A 19,432-nucleotide genomic window follows, 5' to 3' on the forward strand; every position below is an offset into this window, starting at 1 on the left:
GTCAGGAAAGGCTTCCTGGGGCCCTGGCTGTCCTGGAGGAACAGGGAGAGTAGACTTCATGAAGACGGGGTAGGAGTTATATAGGAAGACAGAGCCCCAGGCAGAGGGAGGGCAGCACAGGAGCCCAGTGCCTTCCAGTGAGGAAGGTGCCACCGCCATTGCTGCAGGCTCCAGAAAAGCCAAGCAGATGAGGGCCAAGCAGGGCATTGGGCTTTGGTGATAAGGAAATTTCTGATGTTCATGGGTACAGTTTCAGTAAATGATGCAGTGGAAGCTAAATTACAAAGAATAAAGAACTGGGTGGGTGGTAAGGAGGTGGAGATGGTACATGGAGACCAGACTTTCAATACATTTGGTTTTTAGTGAAATAAAAAAAAAATAGCAGGAAAAAGAAATGTCATTTTATAATGTCCCCTGGGAACTACAGGCCCCCTGAGGCTGCTGGCAGGAGCTGTGTGACCCCTCCTGTTTCTCTGCCCGCCACCCACCCCACACGGTAGGAGGGCTGCCACCTTCCCCCCTGCTGCCTGAAGCTCACACTGTGTACTTGGTGCAGGTGGGCACCCGCGCTAGGCTTCCAGCTGCTGGGCAAGTGTGGAATTCAGACTAACGCTCGTTTTGTGGGACGATCTCAAGTTGAGATGTGTAGGTTGATCTGTTTTACCCATGCCGCTGTCTTTCTATTCAGCCACCAATCACTCAAAGGTGAGTACAAAGCCCTCAGAAACGGAGGCAGCCCGAGCCCTCCCTGCTCCACCTCTAAAAGAGGATCCCGGGAGCGTGGTCAGGAGCCTGTGAGCTGCAAGTATCTGAGAAGATCTGAAAGCCTGGGGACACCCTGACCCCGTGGGGACATTGCTGACCGCTGCCCTATGTCCTGGGCAGATTCCCATGGACCCGCAGAGCCATGACCCGAGTCAGTCTGACAAGCAGGACGTGCTCTGCATGTGCTTCAGCCCCTCCGAGGAGATCCTGATCGCCAGCACCAGCAAGAACCAGCTCTACAGCATCACCATGTCCCTGACAGAGATCAGCAAGGTGGGTCTCCCCAGCAGAGCTTCGTCCCAGCCCGGGCCAGGTCACCATGTGTGGGCAAATTCTATCCAGTTACTGAGCAGGGGCTCATCCACCCCTTCACAACAGAGCAAAAGAAACTCTGATTTCAAGACGTCCGTGTAGGAGCCCTCCGCTACCCTTGGGGTGAGAGCAGGGGGTGAAATGTGACCGCTGCAGCTTCTTTGGAGAACACCTTGGAGACAGCTATCAAATTTAAACTGTACGTTTCTTTTTACCCAGCAAGTGTACTTCAGGAATTTAATGTACTGCTATACCTGCTCCTGTGTACAAAGATGTATGCATAAAAAGGTTGATTGTTGCTTTTTTAAAAATAGCAAAGAACACCAGTATAAACACACTGCAGACATTGCAACAAAAAAGCCGTTCTGAAGGTAGAGAGCATCACTTTGTACTTATAAAAATTTTCACTTATTCAAGCAGACATTACAGTTTTAAATTTGTACGTGCATGGACTCAAAGTATATCAAGCAAAATTTGGCATAAAAGCAAGGAAAATTAAGGGGGGAAGGTATAGCTCAGTGGTAGAGCTCATGCTCAGCATGCATGAGGTCCTGGGTTCAATCCCCAGTACCTCCTCTAAAAATAAATAAATAAATAAACCTTACTACCTTCCCCCAAAATAAGTAAATAAAATAAATTGTACAAAAAAAAAGTTTTGAAAAAACAAGGAAAATAAACCACCTACAATCATAGGAGATTTGAATACATCTTTCTTAGTAATGGTAGTTTTTAAAAAAAAATAACAGCTGTATTGAGTTATAATTGATATACTACACAATTCACCTATTTAAAGTGTACAGCTCAGTGGCGTTAGTATATTCATAGAGCTGTGCAGCCATTACCAGGTTAGTTTTAGAACATTTTCATCACCTCAAAAAAGAAAGTTTGCCCTTTAGCTATTTTGTTCTCACCATCCCATCTGCCCCCTTCCCAGTTATAACCAACTACTAATGCCTTGCGTCTCTTTAGACTTGCCTTTTCTGAACATTTCATACGAATATGTGGACTCTTGTGACTCCAGTGCTCGGAGAAGAACTGAACTAGGTGCTCAGGGCTGGACATGTTCTGGCCCGGGCTGCCCTTCCAGCCCCGTCCCATCACTCCACCTGATAGCACTGGCCTTTGTGAGCACAGTGAATCCATCTGTGCCCTCTGCCAGAAGGCTTCGATACACACTCTTCCCTCTGCCTGGGGCACTCTTATCCTCTTCCCTCCCCTCTCCCCCATATTTGTTCTTTTTTTTTTTTAATTGAAGTAAAGTTGATTTACAATGTTGTGTTAATTTCTGGTGTACAGCATAGTGATGCAGTCTACATATATATATCTATATGTACATGTTCTTTTTCATTGTAGGTTATTACAAGGTATTGAATATATCCACATTAGTTCTTACTCATCCTTCAGGGTAAGAAAAAGCTAATAGGAATGAGCTAGCGGAGACAGGGAGGTTGAAGACATTGGAGAAAGAAGGGGTAACATATGGAGAAGAGTGTAATAATCTCTGCCTACCCACCCCCAGCACAGCACCCCTTTCTGACACAGTAGAGAAGGACGGAGTGGATGCAGGCCGTTCATAAATGGGGAAGGGTCAGAATTTGAGGGAATTCCCATCTCAGCCTTTGTCTTGGCTCGTGCACAAAATATGTACACTCATTAAATTCCCCATCATCGCTCCTCATTCAGGTGCCTCTGATGACAGATAGCTGGACTCTACACAGCAGTGCAACAGGACACATTTTAACTTGAAGTCATTCACCCACCTGTCATTGCTGCTGGTGTAGAGTAAATTTGAGAGTGCTCATCAGGATCCTCAGAATCATTCACATCGTTGCTCGCATATTCCTCTTCTAGAAATGTATCTGTTGTGTGGGACCCAACCAACTGCTAGTGATGCCATCAGCCAGGAATGCCTGTATTACTCCCACAACAGGGCCACTGCTGTGGCTGGACAGGCCCTGGTAGTTCTTATGATTGCAGGATGCACTTCAGCAAAAACCATCAGGGGACTCTGAGGAACAAGATTTCTTACTCACAGGTCCTGGAGGGTACACAGCATGCCCAAGGTTCACACAGTGAGGTCATGGATAAAGGGCTCTCCCTTAGTATGCTTGGAGTGCCTAGGGTTTCACGAGTTTACTCTTTATTGGCTAATTTAAGCATAAGAGGACAAGAAGGGAAAACTGGGGTCACTCAAGTGGTCAGTTATTGGAGTTACCCAGGGCTTTCTGAAAAAGGGTTACTCAAGGGTAGGGGCGGCTTAGTTCCTTAGCTGGTGGTTTTGCTGGTAGCTGTGTCGTACAGATGGCAATGTGTTTATTTAAGGTGGATGGCCTTCGAAACAGATGCCCTGAGGCTCAAAAGCTTAATATCAGGCACTTGCACTACAGTATCTAAGGAAGTAATCAGAGAGGAACACAGACTTACATGGAAGAATATTTAGCCTAAGTAACAAAAATTGGAGACCACTTAAAGGTTCCCACAATAGAGAAATGGCTAAATTAAATTCTGATATATTCATAGAATAAAATATTTTATTGCCATTTAAGTGATGTTTTAAAATAATAATGGCATAGGGAGATATACGTAATGTGAAAGTGATTTGCCCTCAGCCCGGTTTATGTGCACCCAGGCTAATTAACGTCCATAAGTAGTAATGAGGGCTGGAGTGCATAGCCAGCCCCTTGCTTACTCTGCCTGATCTCATTCTTTATGATTTCTCCAGGGGGAGCCTGTGCACTTTGAGTATTTGATGCACCCATTACACTCAGCATCCATCACTGGTCTAGCTTCTTGCATCCGCAAACCCCTCATTGCCACCTGCTCTGTGGATCGATCCGTTCGCATCTGGAATTACGAATCAAAGTAAGAAATAAAAGTCTTTGCTACTGCAGTATGCAGGACTTTGGGTGTTAAATTTTTTTCCGTGTGAATTATTTTAATTAAAGAGTTTTAAAATTTAATTACCTAGAAGCTTTCAGTTGGAAAAAAAATTTTTTAATAAAGTCAGGCAAATTATCTTTTTATCTTTTCCCTCTTGCATGAGCTAGAAAATCACTTTGCACTTGATTAAATGCTTACTACATGCCAGACACTATACTGGACACTAGGGACGTGAACAACCTAATATGTTACCTTCTCATGTAACCTCTATGTCCTTCTAGCTTTCCTATTCCCTCACTCCCACTAGATCTGCTTTTTGCCCCATGGAGCTCTCTAAACCATCGATTCCTTTCTTCTAGTTTAAATTTTTTTTTAATTTTTTTCAAGTATAGTTGATTTACAGTGTTGTGTAGTTTCTGGTGTACAGCATAGTGATTCAGTTATATGTACACACATATATTCTTTATCATATTCCTCCTTTTAATCTTTATCACTGCCCTAACCACCCTCAATGCCCTAGTGATTTTATCCTCTTGCCTTAGCTCCCCGAGACTCTCCAGCCTAGACTGGCCCCACAATATAACTTCTTTGCTCTTGTGTATAGCTGCTGGGGCTGCTGGGGGGAAAAAAATGTGCAGTGCTTCTGATTTGGGAATCTAAATGGAACTGTGCCTGCAGCATCCCTAAACAACCCCTTGATCAGTCCCCCTACTTGGCACACTCATTGCTGAACACTATTCTCAAGTAACCAAACTCTAGAAAAAGACACACCAACAATCGCAAGAGATGAAGTATCTCGAATGCTCTGATAAAACTATGTCCCAGGTACAGTGGAGGGCTTGAGGGTCTTAGTGGGCTTGACTTAGACTCAGTAATTTATCTTTGCACAGCACTCTGGAACTGTTTAAGGAATACCAAGAGGAAGCGTACACAATCAGCCTTCACCCATCCGGACACTTCATTGTGGTGGGCTTCGCTGACAAGCTACGCCTTATGAATCTCCTCATTGATGACATACGTTCATTCAAAGAGTACTCTGTCCGCGGGTGCAAAGAGGTAAGAACAGCTGGAGACAAAGGTCCAGTTTCTTGGAAAGCCGGGGTTGAAATACCAAGAACTAACACAACTGGGGAGGTGGGACCAAAGCCTGTCTTAGAGACTTTGAATGGCTTAAAGAAAATCCAATTCTCCCACCAAACTTATTGAGTATATTGTTTCTATCCTCTTCCTGTCCTCCCCACCAAAATATTTCATTGAACCAAACCTTGTGAGATCCCATCTGCTATTAGTCCTCTCTGTGTCTGTGGAGTAATAAAAAGCATTGAGTCCAGGGGAGGGTTTAGCTCAGTGGTAGAGCATGTGCTTAGCCTGCTTGAGGTCCTGGGTTCAATCCCCATTACCTCCACTAAAAATTAAGTAAACCTAATTACCTTGCCCCTCCCAAAAAAATGAAAAAAAAGAAAGAATTAAAAAAGCATTGAAAAGTTATCACAGAATCAGGCACAGCTGGGAAGGCGGGGTTGGCGATTGGGAGGAGCCAGGCAGAGTGAGCAGTGGTGAGAGACAGCAGCAGCCTCTCAGATCTCCCCGAGATGACTTGCAGAAACAAGAGAGTGATTTCAGGCATTGCTTCCCCACTCTGAAGCTCCTTCTTGCAGACAAAATGAGCGTTCTGCTCTATGACCCGAGCAGCTTCATGATTAGTGCACATGGTAGTGTGAGCATCTCGGCCAGTTATGAGCTCCAGGAATAGAGAAAGTGAAGGTGTCAGCCAGTTCTCAGGTCCTATTTGCACCTTCCCCTGATTCCCAATTCTACGACGGTTTCAGCCTGAACTCTTTAGGATAAGGAGCTCCTGACTGTCACCTCCCAGGAGACTGCGCCTTTCTTTCTTCCATCCTTCCTCTCTTTCTGTATTTCCTTGTAGTGTTGCTTTAGCAATGGAGGTCACCTATTTGCTGCTGTCAATGGAAATGTGATTCACATTTTTACCACTACAAGCCTGGAGAACATCTCAAACCTGAAAGGACACACAGGGAAGGTGAGTGAATGAACAGTGTCCAGGGAAACAAGGACACAGAGCCAAGCATCATGCTAGCCAGCAGGATACAACTGAACAACAGAGAAGTGATTCCTTTCCTCTTGGAGATCACTGTCTACTTGGGGTAAAAGAAAACGAAAACAAATGCACAGATACATTTAAGTGCTAACTGCAGTAAATTCAATGAAAGAAAAATGTGGATTGTTATGAGACACAGCAATGAGGAGTTGGCATGATGAAGGAGGCGGAGGTGTTCACAAAGGCTTGGTCCTAAGGAGTGGGTAGGAATTAACCAGACAGTGCTGGTGGGGAACATCATTGCAGATAAGGATCCAAAGACCCTCAGATGAGAGATTGCTGGGGGTACAGGAAGAACTGTCTGTGGGGCTGAAACATAGCTATCAGGAATGAAACTTGGTGTGAGCTGAGATCGGTGAGGTTAGCAGGGGCCCAAGTTCATGGAATCTTGTTTATGGAACTCTGTAGGCCTTTAAGAATTTTATACTTTATCCTTCTGGATCTTTGAAATCACTGAAGACTTTCAGGACAGGAAATGATATGACCAGATTTGCATTTTAAGAGGTTACTTTGGCTGCAGAATAAAGATTGTATTGAAAGGGACAAGGGTGGAAATGGTAAGGAGATGATTGTCAATGTCCACACGACAGATGATAGTATTTGAAGAAGTGGATGGATTCAAAAGACATTTAGGAAGTAAAACATGTCATTCCTGAAGATAGGGTGGATATGGAGCAGGAAGAAAAGGGAGAGGCCAAAGACTGAAAGGGTAAGACGTCAGCAGATGAATTTGGTGAGAAAAAGCAATGGGGAAAGAAAGGCATTCTAGGCCGGAGGACATGTTACAGATGATGGAATGGGACTACGGAAGAGGATGGTGATTTGTGGTTACGGGGCTGGAGCACTGAGCACATCTGAGGAGGGAGAGGAGGGGGAGCTGGAGAAGTTTGCTGCATCATAGAGTGTGTGTGCCACACCAAGGAACTGGACATTAGTCTGTAGGTGATAAGAAACAATTGGAAGGATTTAAGAAAGGAAGTAAGGTGATCAGAAAGATAATTCTCCAAACAGTGCTAAGGAGAGATTAGAGCAGAGGATAAGTTGGAGTGAAGGAGGCCAGCTAGGAAGTGAGAGTGAAAGAAAACGGAGGAACTAAACCATGGCTTTAGGAGTAGGGACAGAGAAAAGAGATATTAAGTTCCATTCTGGACGTGTTGCGTTTGATGTGTCCCGCAGTGAGATACGGGTGTGGATGTCAGGGAGAAGGCAAGGCTGGAAATTACGGCACAGGGGATTAGGTGACCGTGCGAGTCAGAGGCATGGGATCACCAAGGGCTCATGTGGAATCTGAGATCTTGGGCAGGAGACAGATGACCAACATTTAAGGGACTGGTGAAGAAGAGAAAGATTGCAAATGAAGGTACAAAGAGAACCTGGAATCAAAGAACTGTATCAGAGAAGCCAGGGAATTAGTTTCCAAAAGGATAAAGTAGCCCGTGGTATTAAATGTCAGCGAGGGGTTCCTGAAGACTAAAACCTGCCATTGACTTCAGTGATTAGCAGGCCGTGAGTGAAAGTGCTGTTAAGCAGGCAGCATTGAGAGGTGCTGAGCTTCCGCAGCGCCTGCAATGCGACTGTGAGATGCAGGTAAAAGCACGCCAGGTGGACGGGATGCTCTTCCTAGGACGGTGCACACCCCCCGAGGGGGCCCTACCTCACCAGCCCAGGGCAGCAGCGATTTGTTTCACCACTTTACAAGACTTTTTGTCACCGTTTGGAGGGTGAGGAGCCAAGATCAAGGTGCCGGCAGGATCTGGGAGGGCCCACCTTCTGGTTGCAGACTCCTTGTATCCACCTGGCAGAAGGGGCGAGCTAGCTCTCTGGGGCCTCTTTCCTAAGGGCACTGACCCCATTCATGAGGGGAGCACTCATGACCTAATCACCTCCCAAAGGCCACACCTCCTAATACCACCATCTTTGGGGGGCAGGACTTCAACATATGAATTTGGGGGAGCATTAGCAAGAGACATAAACCTTCAGACCATAGCAAAATAAAAGGCACAAAGGTTCAAAGGAAGAAATAAAGCTATCATCACAGACAACATAATTGGGTATGTGGAAAATTCAAAGAATTTGCAGGTAAATCATTAAAACTAGCGAATCTAGGAATATGATAGGAAAGAAGGTGACTATATTTTTTAAGTGTACCTTTACATAACAGTAACAAACAGTTAGAAAATGTGATTTAAGAGGTGGAGATGGGGCTGAGAGGTGGCTCAGGACATGGCTGGCAGGACTGGGGGTCATGGGGACACCCAGAGAGGTGGCCAGTGGGTCAGGGCATTGCTTATAAGGAGACTGAGAAAATACCCAAATATATTGGAGATCATGGGGCCAGCCTCTCACTCCTGGAGAGTTACAAATATGGAAAAGGGGAAAGGCTAGAATGTTGTTTTTCATTTGTTCATTTTGTTTAGTGACTTGGCTGCACTAACTCTGAGAAGTCTTTTCTCCCCTGCCGCGTACGGCATGGGATGTCTCTGCTCAGATGCAGTTCTTTTTTGACCTTTTAGCCTGGTTGCCTAGAGCTTGCCCCTGGGTTTGACTTAAGCCACTTTATTAGTCACTGATTGTGCTTAAGGCCCCGTAGCCAGCTGGATTTTCACCCTTTACTGTTGGATTTTTGTTTGGCTTAGACGCTGCTGTCACAGTTCACGGAGTTTGTGTTTTTGCTCCATGTTTAGCCAGAGACTAATAGTTTGGAGGCTTCCTGTCTGATTGTACCTGAGAGGGTGCGGCCTTAGCCATGCACACAGCCCTGCAGGCTGCCAGGCACAGCGTGACTTTATTTGCAAGCCTGGCTTCCTGGGAAATGCCCCTAGGTCAGGAGCTTATTATTCAGTTAGTGTTTGGTCAGATGTTGTGTTTAAACCCCTTGTGCCAGGGAGGCTTCCGCGCTGTGTTAATGGGTCTTTGTGCCTCTTAAGGGGTGCTTTCAAGGTTTCCCTGTATCCTGCTCTGCTTGCTCTTGAGTGGGTGCAGCCTAGCACGTCCGTAAAGCCTTCCCGACCCCCAGAGTTGTCTCGGATCCCAGAAGGGCTCCCTTGACTATCTCTTTCCCTTGTTCTCTCTGTTAAAATTAAAATTCTGTTGCTCTGCCATTTTGCTTATATCAGGGAGTTACCAGCCTTCCCTTAATTGCCCTCCAACTAGATCTCCAGTGGTTTAGATGACGCCCACAGCAGGGAATGCTCCATGCTCTCCTTCAAGGAAGTCAGTCTCTTCAAGCCAAGCTGTGGCGCTCATTGGGTTATGACGGACTTTACCCTGGGAAGAGCCCCTGCTCCACTGCACAAGGGCTGGGGGTAGGGACCTTCTTTCCCAGGAGTGACATCCCTACTCTGTGAGTGGCACTTGCAGGTGGAAAGGAGGTGGAATCCCTCGTCTTTTCAGCTCTTCCCTCGTGGTGTGGGAAGGGACAGTTGGGGCACCAGTATTCTCAGGCTTTTGAACTGGAGTAGAGCTTCCACTGACGAGTGGGGACTGGCTGGGGGAAGGAAGCTGAGGTCCTCTTGGCCATGCCTGCCTGGAATAGAGCTTCTGGGTAAGGATAAGAAACGCCAGCAGGTTTCCCAGGGTGAAACTGTGGCCAAAGACTGAGAGCTGAGGACAGAGGGTGCCCCGTCTTTTGGCCACACCTGCCCAGTGTGCACAGGAACAAAGCTTTCGAAGCCAAGGAGGGTAAAGGAGCAGGTCATGGCTCATATGCCACAGACTCTTCCTACAGAGATTGAGTAGATTTTCTTGAACGAATGTTTCTACATTTGCTGTGTGCCCTTAGGACAATTTCCAGAGACTTTAAATAAATGTTTTTATAATTTTTAACAATTAACTTATTTTGTGGGGGATAGGTCAGCTCAGGTCCTTACCCTGCCATTCTGAAGTCCCCTCTCTCTGTGATATTTTTGCAACTTCCTGTGAATATATAATTATTTCAAAATAAAAAGTTTTTGTGAAACATAGCAATGATTGATCATAGCATTATAGGAGCCATTATGATTCAGTCCTTATATGTATGTATATGCATGACTGGGACATTGTGCTATACACCAGAGATTGACACATTGTAATTGACTGTACTGCAATAATAAATTAATAAATAAATTAATTAATTAAATAAATAAATAAATAGGAAAAGCATTATGATTTAGTCTTTACATCCATAAAGCAAAATGGGAATGTTTTGTCTTCAGTATTATGCAAGCATCTGGGAAAATAGAATTTTAATATTCCCATGAAGCTACAATCTGTGTTTACCAAAGGGCACACACCAGGAAAGGACATTCTGCCTGAGTCTAGTGGAATACATAAGGGGTTATCCTCCTTTCCATGAGAAGGGTGTGTGTGTGTGCGTGCGTGCGCGCACGCGAATGTTTACACTCCTAACTGAGTACGTCTTCATCCCCTGTAGATTCGTTCTGTTGCGTGGAATTCTGATGACAGCAGACTGATTTCTTGTGGCACAGATGGTGCTGTGTATGAATGGAATCTGTCCACAGGAAAGCGAGAGACAGAATGTGTTCTCAAGTCCTGCAGCTACAACTGTGTTACCATCTCCCCTGATGGCAAAATCATCTTTGCTGTTGGATCAGACCAGACACTCAAGGAGATTGCGGATTCTTCAGTGAGTCTGCCTCTGCTCCTGCCCCTCCTCTGGGCTGCTGGCCTGATCTACAGAAGGCAGCCTCCTGCGTTTACAGCAGAAAGGGATGGAAAGGGGGCCTGTGAGAACTGGGTCCCTTCTTCATGGGATAACACCTGGCTCCTCATTCCTATACAGTCAGCTCAGTTATTGTGATTTCTGGAATTTCCTGCCCAGTGCCCACCTGACTGTGTTAAACTGGGGGGCCCTTTTCCATTTCTACTTTGCTTGCCATCTGTAACTTCTCCCCCCACCCTCTAGGGATGGAGGTCAGCAGCATCTCTGAACTGTGCTCTAATCCTTGATCTACACGTACTTCTATGGGGGTAAAAACAGAACTCTACTTGTCACGATCACCTAAGGTTGCCACCATATTTGTCTAAAATCCCCAAACTCTGAAATTTTAGAATTACCACGCTGGCTCCAAATAGTTGAGGGAGGAGAGAAGAACTCAGCAGGGACACTTCCTGCAAATGTGGCTGTGTCCTCCACGAGCCCAGCTTAGAGCAGGGTGTCTCTCCAGTGTGCCCCCAAGGAGCTTGGTCCCAATTCTGTGGTGGCTTCCACAGTGCTGTGCTGGAACAAAGCTCCTTTGGGGCGGGGCCGTGGTTCACAGCTCTTGGTATCCCTACCAGCTAGCGCAGTGCATGGCCCACAGCAAACATTTGGTAAATATCTGGTGGCTAGGTGGATGGATGGGTGGATGAGTAAACTAAAGGGTGTAGGAATGTATGAATTCCCTGATAATATGGTTTTGTTTATATAATGGACATTAATAAATATTTGCTGAATGGATTAACGATCCACATCCCATTCTCAGTTTAAGATGCCCAGCCATAGCATAGCAGTCAGTAACGTTAAGTCTCAGGAGCCTGACTGCCACTTAGTTGGTGGGTGAGTTGAGGCAACTTACCTAGCATCTCTGTGACTCTGTTTCATCATCTTTAGAATAGGGATAACAGTAGCTACCTCAAAGGGCTTTTGTGAGGATGGAATGAGTTACAACATGTAAACTCCATAGAGCGCTGCTTGGCACACAGTGGGTGCTGTGTGAAGGTTTCCTTTCATTAGTGTTATTCCTAACTCCTAGAACCGTGGACTCATTGGTCAGGCAGCCAAGAAGTGTGCAGTTTGTGCCCTTTATGTGCTGGACACTGTGCCACATGCTGAAAGTGATGGGGGAAAAAAAACACATTTTAAATCCAGAACTTGCCCTAGCAGTGCTGTCAGAAGAGAGGAAGAGAATGAGATGAGGACATGGGGACACAGCTCAGCCCCCGACCCTGAACAGAGCTGGCTGTCCTCCAGGTCCTTCGAGAGACGTCAGCATTTGATGTCACCTACACAGCCATTGTCATCTCGCATTCCGGACGCATGATGTTTGTGGGCACCTCGGTGGGAACCATTCGTGCCATGAAGTATCCTCTGCCTTTGCAGAAAGAATTCAGCGAGTACCAGGCCCATGCTGGTCCTGTCACCAAGGTGAGAGGGGACCCTGTCCTCAGGGGCCCAGTCCCAGATCCAGCTCTTGGTAGGTCCATCTGGGCCTGCCCCCAACACACCTGCTTCATCCTTTCAACATCCCAGCATCTTGGCTCTCCCCTTATTAAGTCATCCAGCCCAACAGTCAATAAACATTTATTGGCTATTGATGTTCTTTGCTTCAACTACTCCCAGGAATTTGTCCTAGGAAGTCATCAGAGAGGCACCTAAAGGTTTATGTACAAGGTCGTTCACAAATTATTTTGCATAAAAATGGACCATTTGAGAGATGTTGTCGACGCCCCACCCAGCTGTCCTGTCCAAGCCAGTGTGCTCCTCTCCCAGCCTCTGAGTGGAATGGCTCACAGTGCTCCTTGTCCTCCACAGAGTTGCCCTGGACCAAAAGGACTCCTGGCCCAGGAGCTGAGCCCCTGCCCCTCTCCAGGGTGATAACATGAGCACACATTTGTAAACTGTTCTTCCATTCCGCCTTGTGAAAAAGCAGTGTCTATGTCTACGTGGGATCCTGAAGACCAGGCACTGGGAAAACGTGTCTCTCTGCCCTCCCCTCTCTTATCCCCAAGTGAAGAATACCAACCTGGGGTTTTTGTCCCAAATGCTTGCCTGCAGACACCGTCCTTATTAAGACAGGATTTTTCATTATAAACTGGAACATTCCTGCACTGAGCCTGGTCTTGGGTCCAAAGTAAATTACTATAACATATTCTTTCCTCTTTGCTTCAGCACCGCTAAGTTCTGTAGATAAGATGTTAATTTTTCTGATTATGAAAGCAATGCATGTTTATTTTAGGAATAAAAATCCTCATAATAGCATCATCATTAATAGATTGATGCATTTTCTTCCACTTTTTGGTACATGTTTTAAATAAATTAAGATTATACTGTATGTACACTTTTTTGCGGGTTGCTTTTTTAAAAGTTTAATGCTATTGTAAGCATTTTTCCATATAATTATTCTTCAAAAACATGATATTTTTAGTAGCTATACAAATATCATACCATATGTACCATACGATGGACCATAACTCATTTAACTCTTCCTTACAACTGGGCATCTAAATTATCCTATGAACTCTGATAAATATCCTAGTCTGTAGATTTCTCTGAGCATCTCTGATTATTTCCTAAGGCTCAGTCCTGGTCTCCAGGGCCTAAGAAAGCCTCCCCTCCATGCTCTTCCTCCTCAGATGTTGCTCACCTTCGATGACCAGTTCCTGCTGACTGTCGCCGAGGACGGCTGCCTGTTCACCTGGAAAGTCTTTGATAAGGATGGCCGAGGAGTCAAGCGAGAGAGGGAGGTGGGCTTTGCCGAAGAGGTGCTTGTTACCAAAACAGACATGGAGGAGAAGGTAAGAATCAGATCTAGTAAAGAGGGACACGGGAAATTCCTTGCCAGACTGTGTCCAGCGTCCTGCGACTGACAGTCAAGCCCCTCTCCAGCCCGGCTTCCCCTGTGCCCAGGGGTGGCGCCTGTTCTCCGCCCGCACCACCATGCTGTCCTCCTCACTGCCCCGCCTGTCATTCTACCAAGTGATCACCTTGACTTGTACCAGGCTCTGCTTTTAGCCTGTGAGCTAGCTTTCCTCTCCTACTCTTTAGGGCAAGAACCACGTGTAATTCACTTGTATGACCAACAGTTTCCAGCACAGTGGGAGCACATGCTAGGCACGTGGGAGACAATTGATAAACATTTACAAAGGTAGAGTGGCCAACTGAATATTTCAGTTATATCTGTAAAACTGATTAACTGCTGGTATATGGAACCTTCGTTTAAAGACATATTTATGAAGCATTCCTGAAACCCATTCCTGTCAATAATAAAACACTAAAAGCAACAGTAGTCCCCTTTTCTGGCACTGTGAACGTTCCTGCTTCTGTGTCCTTCCCCCAAAGGCCCAAGTTATGTTGGAGCTGAAGAGTCGTGTGGAAGAATTAAAAATGGAGAATGAGTATCAACTTCGACTGAAGGATATGAACTATTCTGAGAAGATTAAGGAGCTAACAGACAAGTTCATCCAGGAAATGGAGTCCTTGAAAACAAAAAACCAGGTCGGTTGAACCAACAACCACAAATAACAAGAAATTTCCTATTCACTCAAGACAGAACTGACCTACGCTTGAGCAGTAAGATCTGTGATAATGTGAGACTTTAAAGCATAATTGATGCCATCAGAAGTGCTTGCAACAAAGTGCTAAGTGGGGGGGGGGGAAGCAGAATGTAAGACTCTCTATAGTGATGCTATTAATTTAGTAAAATAAATACACATAGAACAATGTTGAAGAAAATAACTAACAGTGTGATTATCTCTGGAAGTTGGTATTGTGGATAGTCTGAATTTTGTTTTTTATGCTTTTCTATAATTTCCAAATTCTCCACAATGAGAATATATTACCTTTCTGATCAAGAGAAACTACCTTAAAAGCAAAATGAAAAGTAACAAGAAAAACAAAGTATGGAAAGAGAAGAGCCAGGAGAATATTGATCTCGGGTTGTCAGTAGGTTAAATAAAATTAGTCTAGAGGGTCTTCCTGTTGCTAGAGTTGGCCCAGGACTCTCCCAGAACGATTTCTCCATTCTGTCCAAATCTGCCTGGCTCTTCATCCAAAATCCCCAAGTATTTGCTCAAGGGATATTCGTTCTTTTATGTTACCTCCATGGGTCAGAAAGTTTGGCTAAAAAACAAGCACCATGGCTGCCAATGTTATTATTTCATTCCTTTGGTCAGCAAATGTTGATTTGATGCCGTCGTAAGCTAAGCACAAAGTTAGGTACCTCCCCTCCCTGCCAAGGAGCTTTCTTGTTCCATAAAAGAAAACACTTCTTTAGAAACTGACACATGAACATAGCCAAGGATTTAGTTGAGAACAGTGTGCTGACAATGAAGGATTCAAATGAATCTCACCTTTTCCACCTCAAAAATTCACTTGCTGCATGTCCAAAACTGAACTCATCTGTTGACAAGACCCATTTAGTGGAAGGATGTAAGCAGAGAAAGCACAGAACTCTCAGAGCAGAATATGATGCTGATAAAAGTGATGGCTCAGATGTTGCTCATGGAACAGTGCTTGGGCCAAAGTAACGGCTTGGGAATCAGTTGTGAGTGAAGGAAGCTATCACTTGCGTAGCTGGTGCTTCTCATACGGTGCGTTCAGCAGATGTATAGAAATGAAAACGTTTGACTCTGTGCCTTAGGTTTTAAGAACAGAAAAAGAAAAGCAGGATATACTCCATCATGAGCGCATAGAAGACCTCCTGGACAAGCAGAGCCGGGAACTGCAGGACCTGGGTGAGGCCACGCGCGGAGGCCACTGGGCAGAGGGCGGTTGGCTGGGGGCAAAAGCCTGAGAGTCCTCCAGACCCAGCAGAAGCCCCAGTCTACAAACAGGCTACATTTGTCCCTGGGAACTCACTGTGGCTTTCACTCCTGTGTATTTACTCAGTCTTTAAAAATGTGTTAAATCCCTCCTGCAAGCCAGTAGGTGATACGGGAAAGTGCAGGTTTGGAGCCTGATAGACTGTCTGGGTCCCAGACTCACCAGGACTTGCTGGGCACTCTAGGGGGTCACCTAACCTCACTGAGCCTCAGTTTGCTCTTCTATAAAATGGGAGTACTAGTGCCTGTTTTGGACATTCTTCTTGGCCTCGAACCGCCAGACACCCCTCTGCACTTTCCTGGAAACCTTTCCACCTAGACAGAGAAGGGAGGGAAAACTGGCCACCCGACTAGATGATGGTGCAGGGGGCAGGGGAGGAAGCCAGGCATGCATTTGAACCTTGGCTGTGGAGGCAGATGCTCTAGTCGATGGTGGCAGGGGGCAGAAACACACCCAAGGCTCCTGAGTGTCCTTGAGCTTGGTGCTACTGTCCCTCCTGAAATAACCTTCCCCACTTCCCTCCAGAATGTTGCAACAATCAAAAGTTGCTTCTGGAATATGAGAAGTACCAGGAATTGCAGCTCAAGTCCCAGAGGATGCAGGAGGAGTACGAGAAACAGCTTCGGGATAACGATGAGACCAAGAGCCAGGCCCTGGAGGAGCTGACTGAGTTTTACGAGGCCAAGCTGCAGGAGAAAACCACCCTTCTGGAAGAGGTACTCACGGTGGGCCACGCTAGGCCTCCCTCTCACGGCGCCATCCCACGGACCTGGCCTGGGAACCGCCCAAATCGCTGTGGAAGCCTCACTGGAGCTCCTCTTCCTTCCCCACCGTCCTTGCCCTGTGTATTTCGTTCGGCCTCGTTTTGTACCTTTTCCATATTTGTTTCCCTGTGGGCCAGGGACTCGCTGAGCTGACTCCGCTTTTGAGACTGGAATTCCTTAGATAGGAATACCTACTGTTCTCTCCTAGCTGAACCTTTAAGCCTTAAGGAGGGGGCTTTCTAGAAGAAGCCTATAGAACCTGGAGAGGACCACGAGCCCTGAACGATGGGGAGGGCTGTTGCCTGAAACCCCTGCGTAACTTCTTATGTCTTACAAGATGAAATCATTCCTTCACTGACTCAACAAACACAGATCATATCTTACTGGTTTACCAGCCTGAGTGCTGAGTGGTCAAGCATGAAGTAAAACATGGGGCCTGGTTCCCAGTCGGGTGAGAGAGGTGGTCACACAGACCGATAGTCATCAAGGCGTATACTGGACAGCAGGGGAATGCAGACACAGGGCACCTCCCCTGGCCTGGGAGTTCAGGAAAGGCTTGCAAGAGCTAATGAGCTCCAGGAGGCATGTCAGTGGGAATTAACCAGGAGACGGGGAAGTGCAGGAAGTTGAGAGCATCCAAGCAGAGCGAAGTCATAGAATGTTCAAGTAGTCTGGGTTGCCATAATAGACAGTTTCCCAAGATGGAGAGGAAATTGAGGGAGGCCAGATGGCCCCCTTTGGGGCATGAAGTTCTGGCAGATGGTGTGCTGAGAGCGAGGGGGCAGGAGAGTCACGAAGGCATGGAGCAATTTTGGAAAGGAATGAGAAAGGGACCGTACCAAGCTCAGGGTGGGCAGGAATGTAGCTGAAGGCCCCACTGAGGTTTAAGACGCGAATTCTGGCAGCATTAATCCACCAGGCTGTGCACTTTTCCACAGCAGGGCTCAGCAAGTAGACAGTGTGAATGAGGAAGGCATGGAGCAGCCCTGACTCAGAGCTGGGGCTTCAGCTAATTGGTGCACAAAGTAAAGGTCAACAGTGACCACACATTGGGTCCAGGCCAGAGAGGGTCAGTAAGGAACCAAGGGCCAGTGGAGGAATCAAGACAGGGCCAGGGGAGGTGGTGAGGTTGAGGGCCGGGTGGCATACCTGGGATCCAGCAGAGAAATCACCTGTGCTCACAGAGCAGGGCCTGTATTTTAAGACATCAGAGGTAGCACCATTCCAGGGGATGGGCCTGAGAGCGGATGCAGGAATATGAAGGTCAAAACACCAGGAGACGTTCTAGGATCCTCTGTAACCACCCCTGATGATGGCAGGGAGGACTGTGAGTCGGCCCCCCAAAGTCTCGGGGGACTGGGATTCGACCAGGCAGTGGGGGGTGTACACAGTAAGAAGTAGAGGGTGGGGCCTCGCAGACTTGGCAGAGGCTGAGCGCTGACACAGCAGAGCGGGAGCTAAGAGAATGCCACCCTCACTTGAGCCCTGCGTGGCTCCAGTTCCACGGTGTGAGGAATGTTCCTTGTCTGCCCCGCCCACCCCCCAGCCCCATTTCCTGCTGCCCCGGTCCAGCTCCCCGATATCCAGTGATGCGGAGCCTCTGGGAGTTTTCTGCACAACCCCTGAGCCGTGCTCAGGATGATTCCTCTTCACCTGGCCACTTGCACACATGACCTTCCTCCCAGGACCTCCCATTGTGATGACAATGCTTTCCTTCTTTTGAGTCTGAGGATTTCAGTTCAGAACTTTCCTAGGGAGCTCCCCGCTGAGTGCCATCGCACTAGCCTGAGTGGGCTGCTTTTCCTTCTTAGCAACACCTACCAGACCAAGGGCAGGGCTTGCGGGCCACTCTAGGCTGCAGACGGAGCCGACCTTGCCAGGCTTCTGTCCAGCAAAGGTCTGGTGACATGATGGGCAAAGAGAAGCCTTTCTCAGGAGGCCTTTGAGCCCAGTTTTAAAACCACATTGTCTTTCTCAACCCCGCAAAACACTCAGTCCAGGGACAGTCCGTGCAGCCTGGGAGAACACCAGGCTCTGTTTGAGAAGAAATCCATTGACTCTGACATAATCTAAGCATCCACCAGTGGATGGCAGTAAGCAAAGAGGAGTCAGGCGCCAGTCACTTCCCAGACTCCACCAGGCAGAGTCCGCTGTCCCACCATCTGGGCTGTACCACACTGTGCCAGGTGTTCACTGTGCTGGGCACGGGGGTGGTCGTGCCGTCAAGGAGCCCCACGACAAGCAGGCATTCACAATGTAACGTAGAGTGCTGGGGTGTGCTGGCTTCATCCCCGAGAGGAAGGAAGAAGGGGAGAGAGCCGCGGGCAGAGGGCGGGAAGCAGACGGATGGCCCAGCGGCTGAGGAGCACGCATGTTGGGGGAACTGATGTCAGTTCACACTTGCAAGAGCCTGGGGTGGGAGTGATGGTCGAGGCCAGAGAGATGGTCCCAAGCTTCCTCCCACAGAGCCTGTGGCCCTGGTCCAACAGTCTGGACTCCGTCCTGAGACCGAGCGTGAGCCGGAGAAGGCTTCTAAGCTGGGGCTGGCATCACCAAGTGTGTGGTTCCGAAAGCTCCCGTCGGCTAGAGAATGAGGTCAGACCAGAGGGAGACCTGACCAGAGGCAGGAGGCCGGTTAGGAGGCTGAGCCAACAGTCCAGGCAAGAGAGGACGGTGGCCTGGGCAGTCAGTGGCTTAAAGAGAAGTGGGTGGATTCGAGAACTGTCTGGGAGGTGAAAAGGGAAGAACTGATGGATTAAGGAGCTGGAGGGCAGAATTAAAGATTCACTCATTCATTCCGACAGTTACTCACTCAGACAGGACCTGCTGTGCGCCAGCGTGCGTTGTATACTGGGCACTTAGTGGTGGGAGTTAGAGACCAGGTTTTTACCCTTGAGGAATGTACATCTGATGGAGAGACAACCGAGCAATTTCACAAATCAGTATAAAGTTACAACTGTCATGAGTTTAGAGGCTTCAGTGTGAAGAAGATGGAGGAGGAACAGGGTGTGGGGGAGTTGGTGACACAGTGCCTGGAGTGGTAGAGCCCAAGGCCTACCCCGGTAGGGAAAG

The 19,432-nt window shown here is 47.3% G+C and overlaps 1 protein-coding gene across 5 annotated transcripts in view; it reads left to right on the plus strand.

The window, feature by feature from the left end:
• The window catches only part of CFAP57 (cilia and flagella associated protein 57), a 54,584-nt gene that overhangs the window by 11,327 nt on the left and 23,825 nt on the right, over positions 1–19,432 (plus strand). For all 5 annotated transcript variants that reach the window (XM_032494021.1, XM_032494019.1, XM_032494022.1 and 2 more), the window contains exons 6-15: positions 886–1,038; positions 3,800–3,939; positions 4,848–5,013; positions 5,885–5,998; positions 10,488–10,700; positions 12,027–12,200; positions 13,409–13,570; positions 14,115–14,270; positions 15,415–15,508; positions 16,122–16,312. In XM_032494021.1, the coding sequence (XP_032349912.1) occupies positions 886–1,038; positions 3,800–3,939; positions 4,848–5,013; positions 5,885–5,998; positions 10,488–10,700; positions 12,027–12,200; positions 13,409–13,570; positions 14,115–14,270; positions 15,415–15,508; positions 16,122–16,312 (1,563 nt within the window). The remainder of the gene's footprint in view (positions 1–885; positions 1,039–3,799; positions 3,940–4,847; positions 5,014–5,884; positions 5,999–10,487; positions 10,701–12,026; positions 12,201–13,408; positions 13,571–14,114; positions 14,271–15,414; positions 15,509–16,121; positions 16,313–19,432) is intronic.

Source organism: Camelus ferus, chromosome 13 (genome assembly GCF_009834535.1).
Source record: "Camelus ferus isolate YT-003-E chromosome 13, BCGSAC_Cfer_1.0, whole genome shotgun sequence".
In the NCBI taxonomy this organism is placed as follows: domain Eukaryota; kingdom Metazoa; phylum Chordata; class Mammalia; order Artiodactyla; family Camelidae; genus Camelus; species Camelus ferus.